Here is a 13,077-nt window from a genome sequence, read left to right as displayed (position 1 = left end):
TTTGATACATGAAAATCAAGATTTGTGAATTAAAAAATGATGCTTAGCTTCCTTCACTTTGAGGAACATTTTAGGTAACTGTGCTTTTCAAAAATAATTCAGCACCTTGAGATGCTTTTTCTCTCGCTTAACTGTTGTGGCTTTTGTGACCCAGGGCATCTTACTTTATGTTGTTGTTTTCTTCCTCTTGACATGCACATAATCTTCAACATTCTCTACTGATTACAAGTTATATGAACTATTTTGATAAAGAATAAATATTTGCCCTGTGATTGGCATGGAAGCTAATCTTAGTATGAGTAGGCTTTATGCTGGAGTAACTGATGCTTGGGCTTTTTTTTTTTTTTCTCCAACTTAGATTCCCTCACATTTATAAGTAATGGATCCAACTACTTTACCATGAGTTTGGTTATTCTGTAGGCCATATGTTTATTTGCTGTCCTACTAAGTTTATATTGGTATTGCATTATGTAGATTTCCAAAGGCATAAAGGTCAGTTTGATTTCTTAAGATAATTGAATTTCTAACTGCCCTTTTTATCTCTGAAATTTTTTTCCTTACACTCTCTTCTCAACTCCACCCTTATGAATACTTTCCCATCCTTCTTCCAAGGCAGATTGTAGCAAATGAAAATGTCATCTTTGTATATTTTGGTGGTGTACTGTAGTTATGTGCAGAGCACTTCTTTCCTGCTTTTTGACTGCGATGCAAGAGAATTTATATGCTTCCATTTCTTTATTTGGAGTTGCAGGGGTTGGTGGATGAAGAAATGTATTTCAACATAAGTAATTCTGGGGAAAGAAAACAGAGTTATTCCAGCAGTGGTTTCTGTTAAACTTCTAGCTTTTTAATGTTATCTCCTCTGCATCTGTAAAAACTTAATGCTTCCTCATGTTGAATTTTATTTCAGGACCCCTACAAATCTTTTGGCCTGCCATCCATTGGTAAACTGTCTCAGTATCAGGAACCATTGCACGTGCCAAGTGTAAGTAACTTGGTTCTGGTTTTTGTAGGTACTGGGTGTCTCTTTTATAGACAGAGACTATAAGTACTCAGCAGCTTTGTAAATTGGACCTTTTTTCCAGCTTTTTGCTGGGGGGACAGGACATGGCAATACTTATTTGTGCAACCTGAAAAACTGCTTAAAAATGTACAGTTCCAAACTGGGTTTAAAATGTTCAAATTGGGTATAACAGGAAACCATTATATGTTGAAATATTTTGTTACATTCTATAACTTTTAGATTAAGTTTTTCAAACACAGCTTTAGTAAAAATGCCATGGTGGTTACAAAGGACAGTGAAATGTTGAGTCAGCTCTTTAAGCACAGAGAACTGGGTGAACCAGTGAGAAACTGCCAGTGCTTTCTGTTTAGCTTTGTAGACTTTAAAAAGGAAATTTGTTACAGCGATTATTACATGTTTCAGGATACAGTCTGACTATATGAAATGGCTGTTTAACAAACAGTGTTTTCTGCTATGTGTAAAGAACAAGGACACCGCCTTTCTGTAAAATCAAGGTAGTCTAAGTCATAAGTGCACATATACATGACGCTATGTCAGTTAGTGGAATGACAAGGCTGTACCATCTGTGAATACGATTATTCAGTCTGATTGCTTGCACAGAAAATAGTGAAAGATTACAGGAGGAATCTTAAATGTGGAGATGTTATTGGATATATGATTTATTTCGCTTCTTAAATTGTTTTTGCCCGTATACTTTCCGAAGGGACCTGACCCTTTCTGCTCTTTAAGGCTTCATGCTGTGTTCAAAGCCTGAAAGCAGAAAAAAATTGTGAAGATCTAAAAGGCATTATGTGATCTTAAAGAGGAGATGAGGGAAAAAGGTATCATTGGATGTATCTAAACTTTTTTTTTAAATGAAACAAAGGGTATATTTAATAAGAATTTATAATGAATACTCCAGTGGTTGTTAGAAGTTTTCACCATGTTGTAATAGCTAACAGGATGTCAAACATTTTGCCCTTGCAAGTTTTTGCAATTTGCAATTTTCCAAACGTGAGACCTGTTGAAAGTACAAGTGATAATGGACAAACTATACCCCCTACAGTCTTTGTCCCACCAAATCTTTCTTCAATTAATTCTGCAGCAGGAGTTTTATGTAATAACATTTGCGCTTGTGAGCCATCCATACAAAGAAAAAACAATTAAAATGCCTTAAATGTTCTGCTTACTGCTGTTATTTGCTTGTGTGAATGTTGCATGTCAGCTAAATGGACCACGGAATAGATAAAGTGATTGGGTGCAGGAGAGTGCACACTAAGCTTTGTCTATCATTATTGCTGGGAGCAATCAAATTGATGCCAGCAGGACAGTAGACGCGTTGACAGCTGTAATTATGTATCTCCATGGTGATCACTTTTGGCCTGTCATGGAGGCCCATGAGTCCCCTCCCTTGCAAGCATTTAATCAGATTGGGCTGTCACTTGTCAGGTAGATGGGGTGGGCTGGGAGTTGTGCTTAGGCGGAGAGGTGAATTGAAAATGAAGGGTGGGAGATGCCTGATCGCTTCACGTGGTCCATCGTGGTACCGAAGATAGAAATTTTAATTACGCTGGAGGCTTCAGAGCAATGGTTTGAGGAGCTCATATAGATTGTCTAGGCTGTTCTCTTTCTGTTTACTTCTATTGTCATATTAAAAACAGAACAGCTTTTTTTATGTAGGCACTCATGGTTTGGTGTCTTAATACATATTTTCTGCCACTGTGAAACTAATTTATCTCCTGAGAATGTCATGCTGCTAAGAACAAAATTAATATGACTAAAAAAGTTCAGTGTTACAGGCCCAATGTGCCACAGTGTTTGTTTTCTGCATTTTAGATTTTAGAATTGTCAACAAGTTGGCTTAAAAAAAGCTAGCAAAGACTTGTAGTGTGTCACAGCGAGTTCAGCTTATGAGTGGTGTATTGCCAAATGCATTTTCAATTCATTTCTTCTGTTTCTCACGTTAGCTCTGATTGTCTACCTGTGCCCGTGTGTCAGCTGCTCAAGCTGGTGGAACTGGTGTGCATGGCTGTGTGAGGGTTTTTTTCTTATAGATAGGAATATACTGGCTATTTTTGTGTCAGGTAGTCTGTGATTTTTTTAGAACATGGTACTCGTAAATATAAATTTTTTTTTCATCTTTGATAATGAAGCTTAAGATAGGTAACCATAAAAACCCGTATTATGATAGTGAGCATTCATGTTCAATGCTCTTACACAACACAGCGAATGTACTACCATATCTGAAGAGCTCCAGCATTGCTCTTTGCCAGTATGATGGGCAGTCTGGTCTTCTAATGACTCTTACCAGAATGAGAAAACTCTTAGACTCTGGTATGGCAAAGAATGGAGAAATACGAGAACCTCTGTGGAATTGGATGCACTAATAGTTGATTGCAGGACTGGGACATAGGCTGCGCTTTGTTTTTTCCTCTTAAGCTTTTTTTATCTTTCAGTTTACTGTTGTCCTAGTGTAATAACACATAATGGTAGTACAACAGCAATAAAAGTGTTGGGGGCTGTAATACCAATGAGCTGTAGGGTACAGTAGGATCTTGAACCATAGCCTTTCTTTGGTATTTTAAATACTGAGTAAAAGAAAGGAAATATGTTAAGCAGAAGTAAACGCTGGAGGTCTAATAATAAGTATTGCTATTATTTGTCAAGTTAAGCACATTATAGCGAGTATCTGTTGAATTAGGGTTTCTTTTTCATCCAATATTCATTAAGTTCTGTCACACCGTATAGTTTATAAAATCACCTACTGTTACTAGGCTCTGAAAACGTAAGCACCACAGAGAGAATTGAAGATGGTAAATGTATTTCTTTTCTGCTGTCATTTTTTTAGTCATCTTGAGTTTATTTTATGAAAATTAAACTTTTACAGAGGACTGCAGACACTTTTTTTTTTAAATGAAATTATGCTGTAGTTTTTAAAGAATTTTCAATTCTCACTGTAATTTTTCATTTTTGAGGATATTATACTTAGGAAAAAGTGTAAATTGTATAGTGGTATGTATGTTGTGTATCAACAGAAAGACAGAGCAGGCTGGGCATGCAGTCAGTAGCCTCAGAAGCCTTACATCAACTTCAAGGTCTGACTAACCTGCTTACTCTGGGTCTGAATTATGCACCTTTCATATAGTTTTTTATTTGTCAAAATACTATATACATGTATAAATACTTACATGCACATGTGTGCATATGTAAAGCACCCCTGAACACTTGTATGTAATCACTTCATAGGTGCTACTTTGGAGACAAAAGTCACAGTATAATTCAAGTATGTGTGGAGTATGTATGTCATACCTTCACGTCTTATATATGTATTTATTGTATACTACAAAAAATATTATGGGCAAGGGATTTATCTGGGACTGAGTAGGTAAGTTAATTTTTTCTGATTTGAATGTGAGAATATATGCATTGACTTTATATATAGGCAAACATCCTGGGAGGAAGGATGGTTTAGCAGTTAGAAGAAGGGGAGCTGGGAAATACACTGCATGTTTCTTCTGTAGTCATGACATGTCTGAACGACCTTCTCGTCAGTAGCTAATGTTAAACGTACCTGATATGGGTAGTAGGGGGCCTAGTTAAGCATAGATAAAGCACATTCAGATAAGATGTGATAAAAATGCTATGGAAGTGATACTACCTTTACATATGAATAAATATGCTATACAAATAAACATAAATATATAAGTATAAATATATAAATACAAATATATGAATAAGTATATGCTTTTTTAAAATAAAAAGAACAGAGCATCATAAAAACTGGTCAGACAGTGTTTCTTACTGAAGAAAGTGAGTACACCTGCTAGGGTATCTTTTTATGTCATTTGGATAATAAAGTCATCATCATGCCCTCATGTGGATTCTGTAGACAAGAGGTTCTACATATGGTCCCTTGATAATTGCCTAAATTAAAATATTAAAGGCCTAACAGCCGTTGCATTGACCTTTTTCTGCCTTGCTGCAGACAGATGAGCTGCTGTTTATTACAAAGGTTCCTTCCCACAGGTGAAGATTTAAGTGAGATTCCAGGACCCTCTTTCCCACCCCCTTTACAATGTGGTATATCAGAGCCCTGCCTACTTCAACAGCTTTGATTGGAGCTCTCCATCCTTATGATCCCCAGAATGTGTTTATCACTCTTGAGTTATTTTGATTAGTTTTTAAACAATATTTCAGATTCCAGGGCTCAAAAGCAGCAATTTAATAAATATTTATTCCCCAGAAATTGCTCATTTGAAAAGTTTTATATGGCTAACCTCATTGCTACAGTGATGAAATCAAACTGAGAGATGAAAACAAGAATCAGCAATATACTAACTAACTTGTTGGCTGGTTAACAGCAATCAGCCTCTTCAAAAGAAGTTTTTGAACTTGTGTTATTTTTTTCCATGAATATTGCAGAATCAGAGCTTTAATTGGGGCTGTGTCCTTACAAAGCAAAGCCATGGAAAAAGCTGTGTAAACATTAAAGCCTCAGGGGAACAGCAGCAACAGAAAACAAAAAATGTTTTACAGTTGAGAGGGTGAGGCAAAGAAGGAAAGTGTTACAGACATGAAAACCACAGGATCAGTATTCCTATGGAGCTGATAAGCAGAGCTCCAAAGTTCCTGCTGAATGCTCCCTACTTGTATTCCTACTGGAGCCCTCAGAAGGGCTGTAGCGGAACATGGGGGACATGATTACATATAGATGCAGAAAGGATGTGATTATAAGGGGCATCCTGCATGCCAGGTGTCAGACAGAAGAATAATTACAACTGTATTTTATTACAGGGATTAAATCGGAATTGGATACGTTCAGAGATGAAGTTTAGAGTGTGTAACACAACCTAAATTGTTAGATCAAATTTAATGTGTTTACTGTGCATTCTAGGAGAACAAAAGAGAATTTTGGCTATCAGCTGAAGATTGCAGTCGTGTTTTCTTTTAAAGGAGAGAATAACTTGCAAGAATTTTTCCTGGTGGAGGAAAAAGCTCCCCTTCCCCCTCCCAGCTCCTCTGAAAACAAATAATTATTCTAGTCCTTCAAGGGGAAAAAAATGTACGTGATAAGCTTCATGGGTGTTATGTTTTAAGCCTGCCAGGTAGATTTGATCTCATGTTGAAATTTTTTTTTTTCCAATATATACTTATTTTTGCTTCTTATTTTTTGAAGGTACGTGTTGACAGTGGCATACAACAAGGAAGTGATATTAGCATTTATTATGATCCTATGATCTCAAAAGTGAGTTGATGATTGTTTTTGAATATTCTAAAGCTATGAAACACTAATATTGTACACAGATCTTTTAAAGGAGGGAGAGTATATTGAAGGATTGGTAAATCAGTATTTTAAAGGTGCTAGGCGTAACATGCCTCAAGGGAATATGAAAGAAGTGAAGGAAGATGTGGAGTAGAGGAAATTTAGTGTCACTTCTAAACAAAAATTTGTTTATCTTTTGACACCGTAATGATTTGTCTTGCAGTTTCTGATCACTAAAAGGATTCTGATTTAAACAGAAACCATTACCTTCAGACTTAGGTGCTGCTAATTTATCTTTTTTTGTAACCTAGCCAGAACTTTTAAATGTAACCTAGCCAGAACTAAAATTTCAGTAATTCTGGCTTCCAAAAAGAAGCAGTGAAATAAATGGTTGATAGTGTCTCTTAGTATTAGTTCTTATTCATCAGTAACATAATGGTAAAATGAAAATATGACATTATAGTCAGAGTTCAGTTGTCAAAAAAATTCACACTTAAATCTTAGAAGGCAGTTGAGCATTAGAAGTCAGGAGGGTCAACTAGACATTGAACCTCTCCTAATTTTCTGTGCGCCTAAAGAAGAAGAGAGAGCTTGTTTAAATGCTTTAAGTTTTATGAAGGAAAAGTGATTGGCCTTCTTTAATTGAATGGGTTAAGAGATCTTAGTTTTCTCTTGATGTTTTAGACATCTGAAGCACAGATACAGTAATGCATGAGAAATGTTTTTGTGACTGCAGAAGTTCTACAAACCATTTTCATTTTAAATGCTATTCAGAATCTAGAGACAAACATTATCTCATTTCTAGGTAACTTAAATACTTTTTTTTTTTTTTTTTTTTTAGCTGATTACCTATGGCTCTAATAGAGCTGAAGCACTGAAAAGAATGGAAGAGGCTTTGGACAATTATGTAATTCGAGGTAACTACAGAAATTTGGTTCCTAGTGTGATAGGCTGCCATCTATTTCAAGAAAACAGCTTGAAAATGTAGTAATTAGCAAATTGAGTAAAGTTCCCGCTTCTTAAGTGCAAATTAAAACAGGAAAAGCTTGTGTTAATTAAGCTGAGAAGATACATCAAATCTAGAGAGATGTCATTTTTCTTTTCTCCATTGTTTTTGCTTGAATATTATGAGATAAATGTTTAAATCGTTTCCTTAAATTCATAAGAGTTTTCACAAAATGGTAGCATATAATTTATTTATTATGTTGTGGAGGAAAAAAAAGGCCACTATACTGTAAGAAATTTAAAGTAGTTGCTATTTTATAGCACTTTTAATACGTTGATTATGGTAAAATAATATCACAATGCAGTATTTGATTGTGTATATCTGTTTCTTCTTTTCAAGGTAATTCTTTAAGTTTGGGCAAATACAGATGTAGGCTGATGATCGGAATGTGTTTCAGCTCTTGCTGACTGACTGCCTAGGAGAAGTAGCTGTTCTAGCTTTTCCAAGCAGCAGGGGTGAATCAACCATGACCACTTTAACTCCTTTTAAGTTTTAGAGAGGGAAGTCATGGTTTGTGTAGGAGAAATCTTTAGATCTTCCTCTGTGTCTTATGGAAAATAGGAAGGAAAACTCATAGGAGAGGGGAAAAATTGGGTTTCTCATCCTTTCTTTTCCTGGGGATGATTAGAGAAGGGAACTGTAATGTGGCAAAAAATCTTCATTTTACCCCTTAACTATGTGATGTTTGAGGCAGTTATTTTTTTCTAGTCACTAGTCAGTATACTTGAAGAACCAGGGTAGGTGGGAAGGAAACTGTTGGAGGATTTGCTGCCTTTGTTCCTTGTTTTGGTTGCTGGACGGGTTGTTCCATGGTTTGAGATGGGAGAAAGACTTGGAACACTTATTTAATTCCTTCTCTGAATGACTGGGAGGAGGAGCAGGAGAGACCTCGTATAGCAGATGAGTGTTCATGAGTGACTCAATCATATGAGTGTTTCTCTAAAACTTGGTTTGGCTTTAACACTGAATTTGGCTTTAACACTTTAACTGCTGAATGCTACAAATGCCATGTCAGACTAGAAAGGTTTATCTATCTAGGCAAAAACAAGCATCCCTCTACCACAGTATAGATACATAGGTGGTAGGATTAGCCATTGTAAATGAACTGCATAACTCTAAAGTGGATTTATACTGGTGCAACTTGAGCCATTAGACTATTGTAGTACAATGTGCTGATGTAAACCCCTGCTGTATATCAGCTGAGTAAATTTATATGAGAGCGAAATTTATACCACTATAGCTAGACTGATGTGAGGTGGGGGTTTTGTTGTTGTTGGTTTTTTTTTGTTTGTTTTTAATGGAGACAGCCTCTGTATTCAAACTCAGTTTGAATTAATAGAAAATTATGCTAGAAGGATTATAGTTAATGAGAATATTGGAACTGTGTGTGGAGCATGGTCTTTTATTGTGTGCTATAATATGGGGTGGAACCTAATTGTTTGTTCTGAGGTGTTTTACACAGATGTGTATGTACCTAATAACAGTTCCACAGATATATAAATACCTACAAAGGATATGACATCTTACATATGAAAATTACAAATTTGCATGCTTGGTTCCCCCCCCCCAGTCTTTTATTAGTATGCATGTATGCATTTAAGTGTTCATACCTGGTATCTCTGTAGTATTTCTACCTGTGAAAAAGCTCTTCATCTATTAAAAACATTGAAAGAGCTAATAAATGAAATACGGGGGAGGGGGGGAAATGCATTTTTTTAAAGTATTACAAAGGACAAATTTTAATTTACCACAGGTTTCAAAAGTAGATGAATTTCCAGAACACTTTTTTAGTTGTGGTGAGCAGTGGTTTCCATTTGAAAACCAACAGGATTTTTGTGTAGTTTTACACAGCCGGTAGTTTCTTCTCAGGGTTTATTTAAAATGTAACATTTATGGATCTTAAAGTATTTTGTCTCTTGTGTAGTGTGAATGATGCTTGATAGGGCAGTTTGTAGAAACTGTCCTATCTGTAATGTTCTGAACCGCATTGACATGTACAGAACTCCTCCTTGTTCAGAGGAGTTGTCTCTAACGTAAGCCTAACAGGAGATGCAGAAGTAGTAATATATTGCTATTTAAATGGACAAAAATAATTAAACACCAGAAAAGTAAAAGCAATTTCATGCATTTTTTTCTAAAAAAAATTGTGTATATCTCTGCTTTAAAATGTTAGGCGCTATGTAAAACAATATTAAACCACCTTGATCTTAAGTGCCTCACATATGAAGTCTTCTCCATAATTGAGTCAGTTTTAGTAGTAAAAGATACAGAATAGTTTTTTACCTAGCTTTGAAGTTACTTGGTTTTATATTTGAATAGTGAGCCTGTACATAACTATTTAGAGATCACCATAGTCTTCCTGAATAGTGTGCTCCATATTCCTATTTCTGAAACACCCCTTCCCACCCCACCCCCCAAATTTCCTTGGAAGCAGGTTTTATGTTTGCTTTGTGTTTTAGAGGCAGTGTATTTTTCCCTGTAAGTAACAAGTCTCTTCTTCTGAGTTACAAAGCATTTTAGCTAAGCATTACCAGCTGAAGTCCGTGTGAATTGTACTGATAATATATAGTGACAATTTAGATTTAAATTCTCAAGAATTGCAACATTTCTGTAAGAAAAAATGCATGTTCACTCGCATAGGGTGGGAATGGGATGGGGTGACCGGGTAGCAGGTCAAGGACCATCTAATGGGTAGCCTGGGGACTGCTAATGGAAGATGGAGTCTTTCCCATCACTTCTGTGTCACCAGTTCAAAGCAGGCAAAAGTTGGTAAGGACTTTTAGTCACTAATATTTCGATGGTTGCTTGCTGACCTGCATGAAATCAGTGGTCTTTATCCAGCTCCTAGAAGACAAATGTCTTCTTGGAACAAATGCCACCATATAATGTCATTCATGGCAGTCCCAGCAGAGAATCCAGAGACTGAAGTGACACAGTGACCCCGCAGGAGGTGACTCATCCAGGCTGGGCGGAGGCATGCTGACAGGGTGAAGTGCAAGGACTTACTCTGCTGTTCCTTGTCTACTGGCTGTATGAGCAGACATTCAATTTCTGCTGCTGTAGCTTTAGGATATCCAAGAGTTACCCATTCCCTTTTAGCTCTATTCCACTTATGGGAAACAAGTCCTCAGACTACAGCCTTTATTGACTTGTTTTCTAGGACTGGATAGTACCTGACCTTGAACCCATGGTTCACCTGTCCCTCCCAGTTAAATCTGCCTGATAACATCATGAAGGAAATTAAATTAATAAAATTTTCAAAAAATGTAATCTAATACTTGCAAAAAAAGCAGACTTATGCAGAATTTGAGTAAATAATATTTTAAGCAACCAAGACTGCATTGTATAGTGCCTGTAATAGCAGTATCTTGATTATAAATGCTGAATAAATCACATTGTGATATTTGCAACAATGCTATGCTCTGAAAATACCTATTGCCTCAACATTTTATTACAGTTTGGGCTGGTGACAACTTGCACACACTGAAATAAGAAATTGTACAATCTGTTCATTAGTAGACGCTAACAATGTGACTAACTCAAGATACATTCAATGTGGTCATGGGAATGTAATCTGCATCTTATTTCCTGTGTAATATCTAGTGTTATTAATGGGAGCAGGTGAAAGTCTAGGATAGCACTTCTTTAAGTGGTGGATTGGATTAAGTGATTTCTTAAGGTCCTTTACGCTCTAAATTATTCTGATAGGAACCAGCTCCTCCATTGAGAACTGATCTGAATTCAAAATCTCAGTTGAGACTTCTGAATGAGGAAAGGTCTAATTAGGTAACATTTTTATCCATGGGTCTTCCAGTATAGTTCAGGGATGATCAATGTTCAGGGTCTAACCCAGGTTTGTCTCAAGCAGATACACTTTTTGTTTTATCCAGTGGTTACAGGAGAATTTGTGAATATTGAAAAGTTCCAGACATCGTCAAGCATGGAGGCACTGTTGGTCATCGGGATGAGGCATGAGTTGTTTCCTGTGAGCTTGCACTGTTGTTAGTAGTTATTTTTCTCTTGTTTCATGCCACTTTTCTTCAGAAACTTAAGGTTTTGTTTCTTCTTTTTAATTTGAACAACAGAAATAGGGTCTTGGAAGAATGCCTTTCAGTGTGTCTACTGTGTGTGTAAACGTGATGTGTGATTTCCTTCTTCCCAGTTTCTCTAAGATTTTAGCATGTGTTTGTCATGTAATTTATGATGCTGAATAATCCTTTCATTTAAAGGTGTATATAAAAGCCAGTATGAAGTTCTGGAAAGTTTATGTATGAAAATTGTTTTTATCTATTTAAAGAAAAGGAATGGACATTTTTGCAGCAAGTAGAACTGATTATCAGATCACCAGAGGTCTGACTGGACAGATAGCTCATGTCCTTGAGTGCAGAGATTCCTGTAATCTTTCCTTTGACCTCTGTTTGCTTTTTATCTTCCCTGCTGATTCAAATAGAAAGCAGTAACGTGAAATTAACAGTCTTTGTGTAAAGTCAACTGTTATCTGTTGAGATCCTACTTGCTGTGGGGAGAGAAGAATGTAGTAGACCATTTGGGGGAAAGAAGAGTGGAAAAAGGAGTGTCTGAGGAAAGAGTAAGCAGCAGATAGAGCAAGAAGGAGTAGAAATGAGGGGAAAATAAGGGAGCCACCAGCTGGGGTGGGGGAATCTTCCATCATTGAGTAAAAGAGCAATCATAGAAAACACAAAAGTGGTAAATAAGTGTGGTGAATGTTTGAGGGGAACAGGAATATAGAAGTTAAATAAATGGAGACCTGCCAGAACAGTGGCAGCAGAAACTGTTGTCTTGAGTTTTTGCAGCTGTAAACAGACTAATTGGGAGGAAAGAGAGTACTGTGCTTAGTACTGTGGAGAAGACCTTGGCTTTCCAAGACAAAGCACCCAACAAAAAAACCCCACTTTAATTTTATTATTTTATCATATATTTCAAATAAATTAATTTTCAGGTACAAAAGTTTTCACAATAAACTTTAATTAAATCCAGACATCATCAATTACTGAATGTTTTTGTCTTGTATATATTAACTTAAAAGATACTTCTCAATGGCAGTGATACTTGTAAGTTTTATGCTGTACTGTATTCTGTTCCCATGCAGGTATGCAAGTGTGCTCATTGGTATTGCGAACAAAACAATCCTTGTGTGTAAGCCAGTTTTCTTGCAAAAGGCATATAGTGTCCGTTTTTAAAAAAGAATGAAACAGGCCTCGTTTTCCTGGTTGTGCTTTAAAAAAAAGTGCTGCAACAGGTCATACAGCTGAACTGTGGATTCTCCCCTTTGAGCAGCAGAGGGAACAGTGGCTGGGAGTTCTGCGAGTCTCTTTGTTCTCTGACCCTTTGCAACAGGGACCAGCAGGTTCCCAAGTGTGTCAGTGTGGAAACCAAAACTGGGGAAGGGAAAGCAACGAACTTCGTTCAAAACCACTAGAAGGGAACATTGCAGGATGCTCGGCAACACCAGCTTGGAGCACAGATGCTGGCATGAGGAAAGATTCTTCTCCTGTTTCTCATCTCATTTTTTTCTTAAGCTGGTTGCAGGGGAGGGAGCGGGAATGGCAGTTTGTCAGAGGAACGGTGTGGCGTGTAGTTTAGGAAGGGTTATAGACTACTGCACTATGGAGGAGAAAGAGGGAGGGGCAATTGAAGTACAGGCTGATCAAGTAAAAGAGGAAGGCAATATTATTGGTGCAGGAGAAGGGACATAGGATAAGGTACTTTTTTTTTTGTCAGAGGAGGTTTTTTTTTAATTAAGAAAAAAAAGTGTTGTGGCAGTGAAAAACTACAAGAAATGGA

The 13,077-nt window shown here is 36.7% G+C and overlaps 1 protein-coding gene across 1 annotated transcript in view; it reads left to right on the top strand.

Moving 5' to 3' along the window:
- The window catches only part of PCCA (propionyl-CoA carboxylase subunit alpha), a 300,137-nt gene that overhangs the window by 134,204 nt on the left and 152,856 nt on the right, over positions 1-13,077 (top strand). The window contains exons 14-16 of the mRNA XM_072849938.1: positions 911-985; positions 6,180-6,248; positions 7,108-7,183. Coding sequence (XP_072706039.1) covers positions 911-985; positions 6,180-6,248; positions 7,108-7,183 — 220 coding nt within the window. The remainder of the gene's footprint in view (positions 1-910; positions 986-6,179; positions 6,249-7,107; positions 7,184-13,077) is intronic.

The sequence above is a fragment of the Ciconia boyciana genome, chromosome 1, assembly GCF_034638445.1.
Source record: "Ciconia boyciana chromosome 1, ASM3463844v1, whole genome shotgun sequence".
NCBI lineage: Eukaryota > Metazoa > Chordata > Aves > Ciconiiformes > Ciconiidae > Ciconia > Ciconia boyciana.
This window is presented reverse-complemented; position numbering and strand designations above follow the sequence as displayed.